This window comes from Theropithecus gelada, chromosome X (genome assembly GCF_003255815.1).
Source record: "Theropithecus gelada isolate Dixy chromosome X, Tgel_1.0, whole genome shotgun sequence".
NCBI lineage: Eukaryota > Metazoa > Chordata > Mammalia > Primates > Cercopithecidae > Theropithecus > Theropithecus gelada.
The window spans coordinates 83,307,027-83,325,967 of record NC_037689.1 but is presented as its reverse complement, the minus strand read 5'-3'; the positions used below and the strand labels follow the sequence as shown (position 1 = coordinate 83,325,967).

General features: G+C 37.9%; 2 protein-coding genes across 3 annotated transcripts in view; both read right to left on the bottom strand.

Moving 5' to 3' along the window:
• Positions 1-18,941, bottom strand: part of TEX11 (testis expressed 11) — a 330,215-nt gene that overhangs the window by 216,974 nt on the left and 94,300 nt on the right. For both annotated transcript variants that reach the window (XM_025372487.1, XM_025372486.1), the window contains one exon: positions 16,212-16,297. In XM_025372487.1, coding sequence (XP_025228272.1) covers positions 16,212-16,297 — 86 coding nt within the window. The remainder of the gene's footprint in view (positions 1-16,211; positions 16,298-18,941) is intronic.
• LOC112615655 (small integral membrane protein 30) lies at positions 10,232-10,411 on the bottom strand. Its single transcript, XM_025372488.1, has one exon. The coding sequence runs from the start codon at positions 10,409-10,411 to the stop codon at positions 10,232-10,234; it is 180 nt and encodes a 59-aa protein (XP_025228273.1).

Genomic DNA, 18,941 nt, shown 5'->3' with positions numbered 1-18,941 from the left:
ATAGTATTTTGTTACAGTATATATAACTGGTTGGCCTAAATGGTCTAGGACAATAATGAAGAAATGCAATTAAACCACACTATAGGCCAAATGAACCCAACAGAAATATATATAGCATTCCATCCAACGGGAGTAGAATGCACATTCTTCTCAAGCACACACACAACATTCTCCAGGATAGAGCATATGATAGGGCATAAAACAAGCCTTAGCAAATTTTTAAAAAACTAAAATCATATCAAGTATCTTTTCTGACCAAGATGGTATGAAACTAGCAATCAATAACAGGAAGAATTTTGGAAAAATCATAAATACATGGAAATTAAACATCATGCTCATGAACAATCAATAGGTCAATGAATAAATTAAAAGGAAAATTTAAAAGCATCTAGAGGCGGTTCATGCCTGCAATCTCATCATTTTGGGAGGCCCAGGCAGGAGGCTTTCTTGAGATCAGGCTAGGAAACATGGCAAGAACCTGTCACTACAAATATATATACATATGTGTGTGTGTGTGTGTGTGTGTGTGTGTGTGTATGTATATATATGTACAAGTTTTAAAAATTAAAAAAATATTTTTAAGTATCTTGAGACAAATGAAAACAAAAACAATCCATACCAAAACTAATAGGAAGCTGGGCATAGTGGCTCATGCCTGTAATCCCAGCACTTTGGGAGGTCAAGGTGGGTGGATCACGAGGTCAGGAGTTCAAGACCAACCTGGCCAAGATGGTGAAACTCCATCCCTACTAAAAATACAAAAATTAGCCAGGAGTGGTGGCGGGCACCTGTAATCCCAGCTACTCAGGAGGCTGAGGGAGGAGAATTGCTTGAACCCAATAGGCAAAGGCTGCAGTGAGCCAAGATCATGCCACTGCACTCCAGCCTGGGCAACAGAGAAAGACCCCATCTCAAACCAAAAAAAAAAAAAGTTTACAGCAATAAATGCCTACATCAAAAAAGACATATCTCAAATAAGCAACGTTGCTCCTCAAGAAACTAGAATAAGAACAAAGCCCAAAGTTAACAGATAGAAAAAAATAAAGATCAGAGCAGAAATGAATAAAATAGAGGCCAAAAAAATACAAAAGATCAATGAAACTAAAAGCTGGTTTTCTAAAAGGATAAAATTGACAAGCATTTAGCTAAACTAAGAAATATAGAGTAATCAAATAAAATCAGAAATGAGAGAGAAGACATTACAACTGATCTCAAGAATAAAGAATTGTAAGAGACTACTATGAACAATTATACATCAACAAACTAGATAACCTAGAAGAAATGGATAAATTCCTAGATATATAAACATACCAAGATTGACTCACGAAGAAACAGAAAATCTGAACAAATAATGATTAAAAATTAAATCCAGTAATAAAATGTCTCATTCAAAGAAAAGCCAAGGACCTGATGGTTTCACTGCTGAATTTCTAAAACATTTTTTTAAAAACTAATTACAAGACACGTATTAAAAATATCTGGTCAGGCATGGTGACTCATGCCTGTAATCCCAGCACTTTGAAAGGCCAAGGCAGGCAGATCACCTGAGGTCAGGAATTTGAGACCAGCAACCAGCCTGGCCAACATGGCAAAAGCCTGTCTCTACTAAAAATACAAAAACTAGCCAGGCATGGTGACACATGCCTATAATCCCAGCTACTTGGGAGGCTGAGGCAGGAGCATCACTTGAACCTGGGAGGCAAAGGTTGCAGTGAGCTGAGATCATTACACTGCACTCCAGCCTGGGAGACAGAGCAAGACTCCATCACACACACACACACACACACACACACACACACACACACACACAAAAGACAAGACAAGAAAAACATTTATAAAATAATGAATACCGGGTTTTCCATTCCAAGATGGCCGAATAGGAAGAGCTCTGCTCTGCAGCTCCCAGGTTGACTGATGCAGAAGATGGGTGACTTCTGCACTTCCAACTGAGGTACCTGGCTCATCTCACTGGGACTGGTTGGATAGTGGGTGCAGCCCACAGAGGGAGAACCAAAGCAGGACGGGGCATTGCCTCACCAGGGAAGCACAAGGGGTGTGAGGAATTCCCTTTCCTAGCCAAGGGAAGCTGTGACAGTCTGTACCTGGAGGAACGGTACACTGCTGCCCAAATACTGTGCCTTTCCCACAGTCTTCACAACTGGCAGACCAGGAAATTCCCTCCCGTGCCTGGCTCCCCCACAAAGGGAAGCCCATCAGACTAACAGCAGATCTCTCAGCAGAAACCCTATAAGCCAGAAGAGAGTGGCAGCCAATATTCAACATTCTTAAGAAAAGAATTTTCAACCCAGAATTTCATATCCAGCCAAACTAAGCTTCATAAGTGAAGGAGAAATAAAATCCTTTACAGACAAGCAAATGCTGAGACATTTTGTCACCACCAGGCCTGCCTTACAAGAGCTCCTAAAGGAAGCACTAAACATGGAAAGGAACGACTGGTACCAGCCACTGCAAAAACCTGCCAAATTGTAAAGACCATCAATGCTAGGAAGAAACTACATCAATTAACGGGCAAAATAACCAGCTAACATCATAATGACAAGATCAAATTCACACATAACAATATTAACCTTAAATGTAAATGGGCTAAATGCCCCAATTAAAAGACACAGACTGGCAAACTGGATAAAGAGTCAAGACCCATCAGTGTGCTGTATTCAGGAGACCCATCTTACGTGCAGAGACACATGTAGGCTCAAAATTTAAAAATAGAGGAAGATCTACCAAGCAAATGGAAAGCAAAAAAAGCAGTGTTTGCAATCCTAGTCTCTGATAAAACACACTTTAAACCAATAAAGATCAAAAGAGACAAGGCCATTACATAATGGTAAGGGGATCAATTCAACAAGAAGAGCTAATTATCCTAAATATATATGCAACCAATACAGGAGCACCCAGATTCATAAAGCAAGTCCTTAGAGACCTACAAAGAGACTTAGACTCCCACACAATAATAATGGGAGACTTTAACACCCCACTGTCAATATTAGACAGATCAATGACACAGAAGGTTAACAAGGATATCTAGGACTTGAACTCAGCTCTGGACCAATCGGACCTAATAGACGTCTACAGAGCTCTCCACCCCAAATCAACAGAATATGCATTCTTCTCAGCACCACATCACACTTATTCTAAAATTGACCACATAATTGGAAGTAAAACACTCCTCAGCAAAAGCAAAAGAAAAGAAATCACAACAGTCTCTCAGAACACAGTGCAATCAAATTAGAACTCAGGATTAAGAAACTCACTCAAAACACACAACTACATGGAAACTGAACAACCTGCTCCTGAATGACTACTGGGTACATAACAAAATGAAGGCAGAAATAAAGATGTTCTTTGAAACCAATGAGAACAAAGACACAATGTACCAGAATCTCTGGGACACATTTAAAGCAGTGTGTAGAGGGAAATTTATAGCACTAAATGCCCACAAGAGGAAGCAGGAGAGATCTAAAATTGACACCCTAACATCACAATTAAAAGAACTAGAGAAGCAAGAGCAAACCTGAAAGGCAGTCTAGGCCACAAGGCAAGTCCTTGTGGGTTTGGAGCCAATAAACTTAGGGGGCATGTGAGACACCAGTCTGGGTGGCCAAGGGAGTGCCTACCCTGCCCCTCCCCCAAGCCCAGGCAGCACAGCTTGCAGCTCCAAGAGACCGCCTTCCTTCTGCTGGAGGAGAGGAAAGGGAAGAGTAAAGAGGGCTTGGTCTTGCAATTTGGATAACAGCTCAGCCATGGTAGGATAAGACACCAGGAAGAGTCATGAGACACCCATTCCAGGCCCTAGCTACTGGATGACATTTTTAGACACACCCAGGGCCAGAAGGGAATCTGCTGCCTTGAAAGGAAAGACCAGATCCTGAAAGGATTCATCACCCATTGGCTAGAAAGCCAACAGATTTTGAATAATCAGCAGTGATAGGTAGTGCATACCATAGGTGGGCTTTGGTGAGAATCTGAAACATGCTGGCTTCAGGTGTGAACCAACACATTCCCAGCTATGGTGGCTATGTGGAAAGTCTCCTTCTGCTTGACAAAAGAAAAGGGGAGATGAAAGGGGACTTTATCTTGCAGCTTAGGTACCAGGTGAGCCACAGTAGGGTAGAGCACCAAGCAGTCTCTTGGGTCCCCAATTCCAGACCTTGACTCTAGGATGGCATTTCTGGACCCATCCTGGACCAGAGAGAAGTGCACTGCCTTGTAAGATGAGTCCCAGACCCAGCACCATTCGCTGTAAACTGACTGAAGAGCCCTTAGGCCTTCAGTGAACATCAGTGGAGCCTGGCAGTACTCCCCATGGGCCTGTGACAGTGGTGGCCATAGGAAGATACTCCTCTGCTTGTGGAAAGAGGAGGGAAGAGTAGGAAAAAACTTTGTCTTGTGGCTTGGGTACCAGCTCAACCACAGTAAAAAGGAGCACCAGGTAGCTTCCTAAGGATTCTGACTCCAGGCCCTTGTTCCTGGCCAACATCTCTGCACCTGCCAGGAGCCAGGGGGAACTTGCTTCCCTGAATTGAAGGACGCAAGCCTGGCAAGCTTCATCACCTCACCTGCTATTGTAGAGCCCTCGTTCATTAAGCAAACATAGGTGGTATCCAGGTAGCAGATTACAGCAGGCCTTGGGTGAGACCCAGTGCTACGCTGGCTTCAGGTCAGACACAGCACAGTTCCAGGGGTAGTGGCCACAGGGGTGCTTGTATCACTCCTCCCCTAGCTCCAGACAGCTCAATACAGAAAGACAGACTCCATTTGCTAGAGAGAAAGCAAGGGAAGAGAACAAAGAGTCTCTGCTTGGTAATCCAGAGAATTTTTCTGGGCCCCATCCAACACCACCAAGATGAGACCTCTAAAACTCTGCAAGAGTCACAGTGTTACTGGGCTTGAGGTGCCTCCTAAGGCAGATACGGCTGCTGTGACCAAAAACTTAGCACACAACATGCAAATGCCTTCGAATATTAAAAAGCTTTCCCAATAATGATGGGTACGAATAAGCCCAGACTACGAAGACTACAGTAAATACCTAACTCTTCACTGCCCAGACACCAACAAACATCCACAAGCCTCAAGATCATCCAGGAAAACATGCTCTTCCCAAATGAACTAAGTAAGGCACCAGGGAACAATCCCACAGTGACAGAGATATGTGACCTTTCAGGCAGAGAATTCAAATTAGCCGTTTTGAGGAAACTCAAAAAAATTCAAGATAACACAGAGAAGGAATTCAGACTCCTATCAGATATATCTAACAAAGTGATTGAAATAATTACAAAGAATCAAGCAGAAATTCTGGAATAGAAAAATGCAACTGATATACTGATATCAGAGTATCTTAATAGCACAACTGAACAAGTAGATGAAATAAGTAGTGACCTTGAAGACAGGCTATTGAAAATACAAGTCAGGGGAGACAAAAGAAAAAAGAATGAAGCACTCCTACAAGATCTAGAAAATAGCCTCATAAAGGGCAAATATAAGAGGAGGTAGAGAAAGGTATAGTGGTAGATAGTTTATTCAAAGGAATAATAACAGAGAACTTCCCAAACCTAGAGAGATATCAATATTCAAGCAACAGATTATAGAACACCAGGCAGATTTAAGCCAAAGAAGACTACCTCGTGGCATCAGCCTTGGAAAATAATTTATGACTAAGTCCTCAGCAAAAGCAATTGCAACGAAACCAAAAATTGACAAACTGCTGCACAGCAAAAGAAACTATCAACAGAATGGGAGAAAATACTTGCAAGCTATGCATCCAACAAAGGTCTAATACCCAGAATCTTTAAGGAATTTAAATAATTCAACAAGCAAAATATAACCCCATTAAAAAGTGGGGGTTAAAAAGACTTGAACAGACAATTCTCAAGAGAAGACATACAAGTCGTCAACAAACATGTGAAAAAATGCTCAACATCACTAATCATCAGAGAAATGCAAATCAAAACCACAATGAGATACCATCTCACACCAGTCAAAGTGGCTTTTATCAAAAAGTCAAAGAATAACAGGTGTTGGCTGAGCTGCAGAGAAAAGGGAATTCTTTTACACTGTTGGTGGGGATGTAAATTAGTTCAGCCACTGTGGAAAGCAGTTTGGAGATTTCTCAAAGAACTTAAAACAGAACTACTATTTGATCCCACAATTTCATTACTGGGGATATAGCCAAAAGAAAACAAATCGTTGTATCAAAATGACACATGCATCTGTATGTTCATTGCAGCACTATTCACAATAGTAAAGACATGGAACCAACCTCGGTGCCCATCAGTGGCAGAATGCATAAAGAAAATATGGTACATATACACCATGAAATACTATGTAGCCATAAAAAAAGAATGAAATCATGTCCTATGCAGCAACGTGGATATAGCTGGAGGCCTTAAGTTAACAAACACAGAAACATAAAATAGTGATAAGGAGATTCAATCAGTAATCAAAAATCTCACAACCAAGGAAAACACAGGGCCAAATGACTTCACTGGTGAATTCTACCAAATATTTAAGAAAAAATTAATGCCAATCCTTCTCAAACTCTTCTCTAAAAATGAAGAGGAAAGAACCTATCCACACTCATTCTATGAGGTCAGCATTACCCTGATATCAAAGCCAGACAAAGACACTACAAAAAAATTATCCCTGATGAACACAGATGAAAAATTCCTTAACAAAATACTAGCAAACCAAATTACACAGCACATTAAAATCATCATATACCATGATCAACTAGGATTTATTCCTGAGATACAAGGGTGGGGGTGGTTCAGCATATAAAAATCAATACATGTGATACACCACTTTAACAGAATAGAGAATAAAAATCATATGGACATTTTGATAGACACAGAAAAATTTTTTTTACAAAATTCATCCTTTCAAGATAAAAAAAAATTTCAACCAATTAGGAATAGAAGGAATGTACCTCAACATAATAAAAATCATGCAACAAGTCCTCAGCTAATATCATACTAGATGGTAAAAAGGTTAAAACATTTCCTCTAACATAGGAAAAACGCAAAGCAAAGATGCCCACTCTCACCACTTCTATTCAACATTGTACTAGAAGTCTTAGCCAGAGCAATTAGGCAAGATGAGGGGGGAAAAAAGGCATTCAAATTTGAAAGGAAGAAGTAAAATTGTTTGCAGATGACATAATCTTGTATTAGAAAACCCTAAAATGCTACCAAAAAACTGTTAGAACTAATAAATTCAATAAAGTTACAAAACAAAATCAACATAAAAATCAGTTTTTATATGCAAGCAATGAACTATATACAAAAATTAAGAAAACAATCCCATTTATAATAGTGTCAAAAATAAATAAAATACTTCTGAATAAATTTAACCAAGGAGGTGAAAGACTTGTACATTGAAAACTATAAAACGCTGAAGAAATTGAAGAAAACACAAATAAAGGGACAGATATCGTGTGTTCATAGATTGGAAGACTTAATATTTTTAAATGTCCATACTACCTAAAGCACTCTACAGATTCAGTCCTATCCCTATCAACATGGCAATGGCATTTTCACAGAAGTAGAAAAAATAATACTCAAATTTATATGGAATCACAAAAGACCTAAATAGCCAAAGCAATCTTGAGCAAAAAGAACAAAGTTGGAGCCATCATATTTTCTGATTTTGAAATACACTAGACACCTAATAGTCATCAAAACAGCACAATATGGACATTTTAAAAAGACATATAGACCAATGAAACAGAATAGAATATCTAGAACAAAATCCACATATTTACGGGCAACTGATGATCAACAAAGTTGCCAAGAACATACAATGGGGAAAAGAGAGTTTTTCCAATAAATGGTGTTGGATATTCACATACAGAAGAATAAAATTGGAACCTTATCTCCCATCATATGCAAAAAATCAATTCAAAACGGATTACAGACTTAAATATAAGACCAGAAACTGCAAAATTACTAGAAGAAAACAGGGGGAAAGCTTCTTGATATTGTATGGGAAATGATTTTTTAGATATGACCCCCAAAGTACAGACAACAAAAGCAAAAATAGACAAATGGAATTACATCTAACTAAATACCATGTACAACTGCAAAGGAAACAATTAACAGAGTGAAGAGACAACCCGTGGAGTCTGTGGAATTGCAGAACATTATGAGACTTCAAAAAACTTTTGGAAAAATTGAATTAAAAGATTAAAATATAAATTTTATTTATCAACATAAGCTCCATCAAGTTTAAGATACCTTTGTGATACTAGCCATTTAGTTCATCCATAAAGAACTGAAGAATTTAGCCATGTTGATGCAATCTTTTTCACATTTCACATTAACTGAGGAAAAATGGGTGCCTTTTATAGATTTTTTTAAGATTAGGAAACAAAAAGAAATCAGAAGGAGCCAAATCATGTCTGTAAGGTGGATGCCTAATAATTTCCCATTGAAATTCACAAGATTACTTTTGTTTGATGAGAGGTATGAGCAGGAACATTGTTGTGGTGGAGAAGGACACTGGTGAAGCCTTTCAGGCGTTTTCCTCCTAAAATTTTGGCTTTCTGAAAACACTCTCGTAATAAGCAGACATTATCATTCTTTGGCCCTCCAGAAAAATCAAGCAAAATGCCTTGAGCATCCCAAAAAACTGTTGCTATGATCTTTACTCTTGACAGAGCTGCTTTTGCTTTGACTAGACCACTTCCACTTCTTGGTAGCCATTGCTTTTGTTGTAATTTCTCTTTGGGATCATACTGGTAAAGCCATGTTTGTCTCGTGTTACAATTCTTTGGAGAAATGCTTCAGGATTTTGATCCCACTTGTTTAAAATTTCCAATGAAAGCTCTGCTCTTATCTGCCACTGATCTGGGCACAATGGTTTTGGCACCCATTGAGTTTGCTCCACTTCAGTTTTTCAGTCAGATTTGTATAAGCAGAACAAATTGAGATGTCTATGGTGTTGGCTATTATTTGTACTATTAATCATCACTCCTCTTCAATTAGGGCACGAACGATTAATTTTTTCCTCACAAATTGTTGTGTACAGCCTGCTGCTGCAGGTTTCATCTTCAACATCATTTCGTCCTTTTTAAACAACATAATGAGTTTATATTTAATATAGTACTTCTCACCATGGGAATGTTAATTAATTAATATAAAGTTTTTTAACATTAAATATTTTCTCCATTTCAATGTCAATATAAAGTGATTTTTTAAAGCAAACCAAGTACCACATGTTCTCACTTGTAAGTGGGAGCTAAAATGATGCGAACTCATGAACACAAAGAAGAGAACAATAGATACTGGGGTCTACTTGAGGGTGGAGGGTGGGAGCAGGAAGAGGAGTAAAAAATATAACTATTGGGTACTGGGCTTAATACCTTGGTGAAGAAATAATCTGTACAGTAAACTCCCATGACATGAGTTTACCTATGTAACAAACCTTCACATGTACCCCAAACCTAAAATAAAAGTTTAAAACGATAAATATAAAAATAAGGGATTTTTTTACATTAACTCTTTTCTCCACTTCAATGTGAGATAAATGAATGCATTTTTCTAAATGTTTTTTCTCCAGAGATAAAAGCATCTATGTTTGGCTATTTGACATCTAAATAGAATATTAACTTGGTCAATAACAAAAGTCTAATGAAAATATGGAGAAAGGACTCCTCAATGATTCCGGAGGCAGTGACTGTAACTGGATAGTGGTGATTTCTTAGGATTCTGGGCAAGAACTTCCTTCTTCCTATTTCATGTGATTTTTTTTTTTTTTTTTTTTTTTTTTTGGAGACAGGATCTTACTCTGTCACCAAGGCTGTACTGCAGTGGTGTGACCATGACTCACCGCAGCCTCGACGTCCTGGGTTCAAGTGATCCTCCCACCTCAGCCTTTCAGGTAGCTGGGACTACAGGCGCATGCCACCATGCCCAGCTTAGATAATTCTAAAACTATGAAATATTACTTATGTAAATGTCGGCCACCTTACTTCTTGAATCCCCTTTCTAACCAGCAAATACAAATTATAGGCTGCATTTTTCAGTGCATTATTTATTATAAGGAAAACACTTTTTCTTATACATAGCAATTTGTTCTCATTTTATGGAACACAACTAAGAATGTGGAACTCCCCTATTTACTGTTTCTTGGAAACTTTTAAACACCAAAGGTCAAGTTTAGCTTCACTAGTACAAAGGTTTTCAGGGCAAAGTTTGATTTGGGATGCCCTTCAAAGTCATATCTGTCCATTTCTCTTTTGTGCACATAACCCCAAGCAGGCACAAATGCCTGTAATGCTGAGAACCACACCTAACAAGACAGGAATTGCATCTCTGGCTTCTACTGCTTCGACAACAGGCAGCAACAAAAGCAGTAAAATGAGGACTAAGAGCCACTGTGTTGAAACAGAAGTCATGACGGTGGAATGTTGATGGCTGAATCTTGATGGCTGAAGTTTCCAAAGAAATAGTATATATATAATTCTATCTGACTGGAAATGTTCCCTTCCTGGAGCTCTGGATGCTGAGGCTAAGGGGTTCCACATGACACTGCCTTCCAGGAAACAGCCATTACAGGAATGTCATTCCGTCTTAAAAGGAGTTATCCATTTGAAAATTGCTGATTTCTTTGGGGCATTGTCTCCATTAACACTCTCTCTTTTCTTTTTCTTTCTTTTCTTTCTTTTCTTTCTTTCTTTCTTTCTTTCTTATCTCTTTCTTTCTTACAAGGAGATCTAATGTATAGCTTGGTAACTATAGTTCATAATACTGCATTGTATACTTGAAATTTGCTGAGAGTAGATATTAAATATTCTCACCACACACACACACACACAAAGGCAACTCAGACAACTGGACCTCAGAGTAATCTAACAGCTGCTAAGGGAAGTTGTACTCTAGAGAAGTATTCCAGCTCATAAAGGAAAAGTAAAATGACACAATTAGAATACTATTATTTTAAAAACACTGATGAAATAAAGAATCCAGGCAATGATCACTGATGGCTGCTAATATCACAAAAGGCAAAACAACTAATATACAAGACCCCTGATGGACGTACACCATACCACCTGTGAAAAACTTCTGCCAAAAAACTGGTAAGAGCCTTTAGAATCTTAATTATTAATTTATAGGAAATACAGAGAACACAGAAAAAATAAACATGTTAAAGAACAGGGACACAAACAGCAAAATTCAAAATGCAGGAAACTACCTGACTTCTTTAACAAATACATTGCAAGGAAAAAAAGGAAAAAACCTACGGATTAAAGTAGACATAAGAGACACCTTAATCAGTCACAGTACATAGGCCTTGACAAATCAATTGTATAAAATTTTATGAGACAGTCAGTGAAATCTGAACAATGTGTGTTTGAAGATTACTAATAAAATTCTGTTATAAAGGCATGTGAGGAAAAAATGGTAACTATGTGAGGTGATGGATATAATAATTAACTCTATCGTAGTAATCATTTCACAGTGTACATATATATATATAAACATCACAGTGTACACTATTAAATACATACATTTTAATTTGTCAATTATATCTCAATGAAGCTTGAGGGGAAAAGAAAGTAGTAGGAGGTCTTCTTACAGCAAAAGGAAAACAGTAAACTTCTCAAGTGTTTATCAGCCGCAGAAATGTCTGATATTGCTATAGGTCAGCAGTGCCAAGGAATACAGTTAAATGACAGAAATAAAGCTACTAGAGATAAATAAAAAATCACCCAGAATTAGGAATATGACTAAGGTTTGGAAAGTAGAGCATTTTTCTCCCAGGGGAAAAAATCTGCAAAGTCTTTGTGGTCAATAAATGTAACCCCAAAGCCTTTTGAGTTGAACTTATTTGTATTAATATGCAATTCTTCTTTGTAGAATACTAATTTGTTACAGTGAAATTTCTGTATACCTTTTTTGAAAAGCCAAGTTCAGCATAATATATGTCCTAATCATTAGACAGGACTTTAAGAGCTAAACACAATTTAAATTCCACCAGAACAATGGAGACCACTAACAAATTGTCTAGATTGTGAGGGAAATTTCTGTATCAACAGTCTCTTCTCATCTACTTAGCCCTGCCTTCTGCCAGGAGCAGACATAGGAGCTCAATACTGCAAGACTTACAAAAGAGGAGGAGAAGGAGGAAAAATGGTATTTTATTAAACAAACAACAACAACAACAACAACAAACTCTTAAACATATTATTTCCAAACCTTGCATTTGGATTTCAAAAATCTGAAATATTATATTTTATAAAGGTCTAAGAGAATTTGTCATTTAATACATTGAGGCAAATACGTTGACAATTCACAGTAAAGTAAGCTGAAGGAATTTCAATTTTATTCATAATTATAGCAGCTTTCTCTTAACTGTGGTATCTCTAAGGGAACACGATCAAAAGAGTGTGGCAGAAAGCAAGGAGAGCAGCAGCTATTTATGAACTTTTCTTAACAAAAGAAAAGGCAGGAGGGTGATAAAAACGCAGAAAGGTCCTGCACTGAGATGTTAACAAAAATCAAGGGAAATAAATGAGCGTTTTAAAAAATACCCACTATCACTCTTTACATTTAGTATTGTTCTAGGCTTCAATTTCAACAAAATTCTAATATACTACAGCATTTTTATATATTATCATTTGTGAAAAATGAAGTTTTTACTTTTAGACTGAATGGGTACTTCCAAATTATATATAACCTCTAGTCTAAGATATTCACTGTTCTCAAAAGAGTTAAGCCTGTAGAATGTGTACTCATTTTCCATGACCTCCTTCTGGTATAAAATTTACAGAAAAGGGTGCTTAATTAGCAGCTATTCATCTCTGCTTGCATCAGCAACTGCTGCCAACAGTTTTTTTAACACGTGGATATAAAGCATGAAGAAATTATTCCAGAGGGTCAGGCGCAGTGGCTCACACCTGTAATTCCAGCAGTTTGGGAAGCTAACGTGGGAGGATAACTTTAGGCCAGAGTTTGAGACTACCGTGGGTGATATAGCAAGGCCCCATCTCTACAAAAAAAAAAATGTTTTTAAATTGTTCCTGAGATTGAAAGATGTAGATGTTTGTCTTCACGACATTTTATCTGGGAACTTAGTAAGTAATCCATGCTTGCTCTGACCGTGATAAATTTTAGAATAAACCAGTGGAATGGCCACAAGAGAGTCCATCTCTAATAAATAGCAAACATCACCTAAAGATAGCAGCAGTAGTTTCCGTTTGTTAAGCAGTTTCTATTTTCCAGGCATGTTACTGAATACTCTATAATACATCCATTACCATATTTAAACCCCACAACAATTCTTTTTTTTTTTTTTTTTTTTTTGAGGCGGAGTCTCGCTCTGTCACCCAGGCTGGAGTGCAGTGGCGCGATCTCGGCTCACTGCAAGCTCCGCCTCCCGGGTTCCCGCCATTCTCCTGCCTCAGCCTCCCGAGTAGCTGGGACTACAGGCGCCGCCACCACGCCCGGCTAATTTTTTGTATTTTTAGTAGAGACGGGGTTTCACTGTGTTAGCCAGGATGGTCTCGATCTCCTGACCTCGTGATCCGCCCGTCTCGGCCTCCCAAAGTGCTGGGATTACAGGCTTGAGCCACCGCGCCCGGCCTAAACCCCACAACAATTCTAAATAAAGTATCACAATATTTAACAATTTAACACTAATGCCTTAGATGACAACAAATTCTGACTGACAGTTGGTCTACTACTAGAAAAACCATTCACTGTGCTACAATTCCTACAGTTAATAATATTGATAATTATTTTTGCCTCTTTTTAAACATTAAAATATGATAATTCCTTTAAAGACATTTGTGAATATTTCACCAGGTTATTTTTATATTCCCAAAAGATGGGGAAGAAAAAATGAAGCAGAAAGATTAAAATCATATGTAATTACTAGGGCTAAAATTAAAATTTTTCTTCTTTTCTTAAATATTATTCTAGTGATATGAACACAAAAGACTCATACTGGTGCTATATAAATTTGTTATTTATTTAAGATTTTTATGAAAATATCACTGTGGGTCAGATTGTATTCAAATATAGCCATTAAGATATTTTAGCTTATAATGTGAATATCTCATCATCATATTTTCTTTCCATGAGATTCTTTAGAAAATGATAACAGATAAGAAGTCAACAACCAATGGCGTATGTGCAAATAACCATGTCAGGCCTCAGCCTACTGTTCCTGGAGAACATTTATTTTTATGACTCTTAACTCACCCTCATTCTTGGCATAAACTCCAAGCTCACCTCTAGTCTTAAGCTTCCAGAAGCCATCCAGGGCACCAGCATCCTTTCTTTCTTTCTTTCTTTCTTTCTTTTTTTTTTTTTTTGGACCTCCCTATTCCTGCCTTCTTGGCATACTGGTCTTTTGATACATTGATGCCATAAACTTTGTGAGTATTCTACTCCCAAATACTGTCAAATCCTGGAATAGAACTCTAGCCTGTTCTATTAGGAAGAGTTCTTTATATAGAGTTTGATCAATCTTTGGGCTCTAAAAAGTCTCTTACATAAGTTATTTGCATCAACATTTTGCTAGTGATAGATATGCCTGTGAGTATTAAAATCTCAGTGCCCAGATTTGTATTTATTTTGTTAAATGACAAACATCATATTCACAAAAGGTAGACTATAGTTAAAATAATCATAGGAGTATCTCCAAATAACTAGAACTAATCCTGCACTCAGAAAGGGTAAACATTTAGTGAATTGATTGGATATATTTTACTCCATGATCTATTTTTTTTTTCTTGAGACGGAGTCTCTCTGTCGCTCAGGCTGGAGTGCAGTGGTGCGATCTTGGCTCACTGCAACCTGCATCTCCCGGATTCAAGCAATTCTCCTGCCTCAGCCTCCCGAGTAGCTGGGATTACAGGCCTGTGCCACCACACCTGCCTAATTTTTGTATTTTTAGTAGAGACGAGGTTTCGCCATGTTGGCCAGGCTGGTCTTGAACTCCCGACCTCAAGTGATCTGCCCACCTTGGCCTCCCAAAGTGCTGGGATTACAGGCATGAGCCACCGTGCCCAGCCTACTACATAATCTCCTGATATTCAAAGCACTGCACCTTATGTGACATCTCCACAAAAATACATTTTTCACATATATTCATTTAAGTAACAATTATTGAGTATCTACTGTGTGTCAGAATCTGTGCTGGGCCTAGGTTTTCAGTGAAAGACAGGGTTCTTGCAGAGTTCCTATATTTTTGTATAATTTTCTTGATATTTCCAGATTACGCACAACACTCCAAATCTTCGCATAGTACTCAGCATACAGTGTTAAATATGTACTTACTTGACTGATATTAAAATGCCAAAATTCATCTAAGACTAATGATTTTAGCCAATACTACTCCCAATCACACCTCCACCTTATACTCTGGTGTTACCAGACAACAATAAGTATCAAAGCAACAACAAAATTTTCTGTACTCCTGACAGAGAAATAAAGGAGGAATGGAGAGAGAGGAGTAAGCACTTATATTAAGAAGAGAACACTGGTCAGGTGTGGTGGCTTATGCCTGTAATCCCAGCACATTGAGAGACCGAGGCAAGTGGATAGCCTGAGCTCAGGAGTTTGAGACCAGCCTGGGCAACATGGCAAAACTCCTTCTCTACCAAAGATACAAAAAATTAGCCAGGCATGGTGGCACATGCCTGCAGTCCCAGCTACTTGGAAGGCTGAGGTCAGAGGATCGCTTGAGCCCAGAAGGCAGAGGTTGCAGTGAGCAGAGATCATGCCACTGCACTCCAGCCTAGGTGACAGAGAGAGACCCTGAAAAAAAAAGGAAGAAAAAAAGAAAGAAAGGGAAAAAGGAAAGAAAGAGAGAGAGAGAGAGAGAGAGAGAAAGGAAAGAAAGAAAGAAAGAAAGAAAGAAAGAAAGAAAGAAAGAAAGAAAGAAAGAAAGAAAGAAAGAAAGAAAGAAAGAGAAAGAAAGAAAGAAGGAAAGAAAGAAAGAGAAAGGAAGGAAGGAAGGAGGAGGAGGGAGGAAGGAGGAGGGAGGGAGGAAAGAAGGAGAACACATTTTTGTATGAACTGGCAATGTGTAAAAATAATAAACAACACATGTTAAAAGAGTAAATAAATATAGCATGTTGGCTTCTGAAGTCAGAGAAGGTTTAAACTGCCAAAGTACTCTACAGTAAATATTAACTGACATCTATGATAATATTCCTGAATTTACATTCAGTTTTTTGTTTACGTTACCTAAGCCAGAAAGAACTTTCTTCGTATTTATTATTCTTCTGGGTTCCTACTCCAAAGTTGTAACAGAGATGATGAAGACTTGAAGTCTGCAATATAAAAAAAAAAATCCATGAGATTCATGATTTCCTTAAATCCCAACACACTTCGGGAGGCCGAGGTGGCAGTGAGCCATGACGGTGCCACTGCACTCCAGCCTAGGAGACAGAGCAAATCTCCGTCTCAAAAAACAAACAAAAACATACTTAATGTGTCCTATACATCAAAATAAGCTTCCTCATCAAAACCTCTCAATTTGTATAAAGAAGAACTGCAAAACATTCAGGTTGGGGAATTAGTTATATATGAAAAAGTATTATAATAAATTACTAATAGAAGTTAAAAGATGCTTTGTAACAGGAAACGAGAAACCCAATCATTGCCCAGCCAAAGGGCAGGCTAAAACCCTGCTTTTGGTTGCCAGATCCAGTTAAAGGCACTAGAGCAGAGAGTATATTCAAAGACAAAAAATCACTATTGACGAGGAGTGAGGTTAGGAAATGAATGATTTTTTTTTTTCAAAATTGAGACAACTTTAAAAATTCTGAAGTTCTGAAATGTGTCCAAAGCACTATCTAGTCAAAAGACTTATTTAGAAATAGTTTCATGGACACTCTTTAGCAACAACAATCATTTTCTTTACATAAATTACCATTGAAATGAAACTAGGAACAAGTATATGAATGTTGCCTTGGGAATCAGCATCTCAGTCCCTGCATTAATGCCATGTTTTACATAATTTTCATCTCTCAAAATACTGGGAAATGGCATAGGAGAAATTTTAATGCTAATAATTTATCCAAATATCCCCTCATTATTTATAGAAACCACCTATCTAGAGAATTTGATTATACCCATATAAAAAGTCCTTTATAAGTTTTACCCAAGACTACAGAAGTAGATCCTCAACTAAGAATCCAAGGTCTGAAGCAAGTTATTAATAAGTAATGTGTAAAGACCTGTCTTGCTTCAAAAAAGTTTCCCTTTGAATTACAGTACATTCAGATAGCAGAAGTTCAATATGCATGTCTGAGCACATCAGACCTACTATATACTTGAATCTAAAATAAAGAATAGGCCAGGCACGGTGGCTCACACCTGTAATCCCAGCACTTTGAGAGACCAAGACAGGTGGATCACTTGAGGTCAGGAGTTCAAGACCAGCCTGGCCAACATGGAGAAACCCCGTCTCTACTAAAAATACAAAAATTAGCCAGGCATGGTGGCAGGTCCCTATAATCCGGGCTACTCAGGAGGCTGAGGCAGGAGAATCTCTTGAACCCAGGAGGTGGAGGTTGCAGTAAGCCGAGATCATGCCACTGCACTCCAGCCTGGACGACAGAGTGAGACTCCGTCCCTAAAAAAAAAAAAGAAAAGAAAAGAAAAGAAAAAGAAAGAATGAATGAGACCAAGTGCTTGATAGCACTACAGAGCGACTATGGTCAATAATAATTTAATTATAAATTTTAAGCTGGGCGCCGTGGCTCAAGCCTGAAATCCCAGCACTTTGGGAGGCCAAGGTGGGTGGATCACTTGAGGTCAGGAGTTTGAGACCAGCCTGGCCAACATGGTGAAACCCTTCTCTACTAAAAATAGAAAAATTAGTTGGGCGTGGTGGCGGGCACCTGTAATCCCAGCTACTTGGGAGGCTGAGGCAGGAGAATCACTTGAACCTGGGAGGCGGAGGTTGCAGTGAGCTGAGATTGCGCCACTGCACTCCAGCCTGGGCAACAGAGACAGATTCCATCTCAAAATAATAATAATAATTATTATTATTATATAAATAATATACTTTTAAAAATAACTAATGTAGTTCAGTTGGATTGTTTGTAACACAAAGGATAAATGCCTGAAGGGATGGATACTCCATTTTCCATGATGTGATTATTATCAATTGCATGCTTATATCAAAACATCTTAATGTACCCCATAAATATATACATCTATCATATACCCACAAATGTAAAAATTTTATATTTAAAAGAAGTAAAATAAAATAAATTTACAACACATTTCTCAATAGTCACATCAGAAGCTAGATGAGGATCTAACCGATGTTTTCAAAATACTCAGCAAAAATTATTTCCAAGTCCAAATTTTATATCCAGTGAAAGCATAAATTATGATGGTACAATAAAAATATGTTTGGACATGCAAACTCTTCAAACTGTTTTCATCCCATGAAACCTTTCTCAAGAAGCTACTGGAGGATATGCCCCCCAAAATTTAGGGAGTAAAATCAGAAAAAGAAAGACATAGAATTCAAGAAACAGGGTTACAATCTATGAGGGAGTTGAAAGGAATTCCCAAGTCAATGGAGGAAGAAAATCTCAAAACGATAACTGAACAGGATGCTTTCACAACAATCTGTACAGATGAGAGAAGATTAGAAACTATGACAGTTATTTCTTTAAGCAAGTGAAACTGATAAAATAACTAATACATTCTAACATATTGAAAAGAGGTTTACATAATTAGGGAAGAAATAATACCAAGTACATGAAATACTAAGTAATCAAGAAAACCAATACAATTAACTCCAGGGAAAAACAAACTTTTGTGCAAGAAAAGAAAAGTAATCATGATACTTTATATGATTCAACTATGATGGTATTCACATAAACGCTGGAATGTAAACACTAAATATTAATCTAATCAAAGTTATGGTAAACTGTATAGAGTTGATGGAGTGAC

Bases quoted from the DNA above. Each gene is read 5' to 3' on its own strand.
- LOC112615655 (XM_025372488.1), bottom strand. From the start codon at position 10,411: ATGACTTCTGTTTCAACACAGTGGCTCTTAGTCCTCATTTTACTGCTT.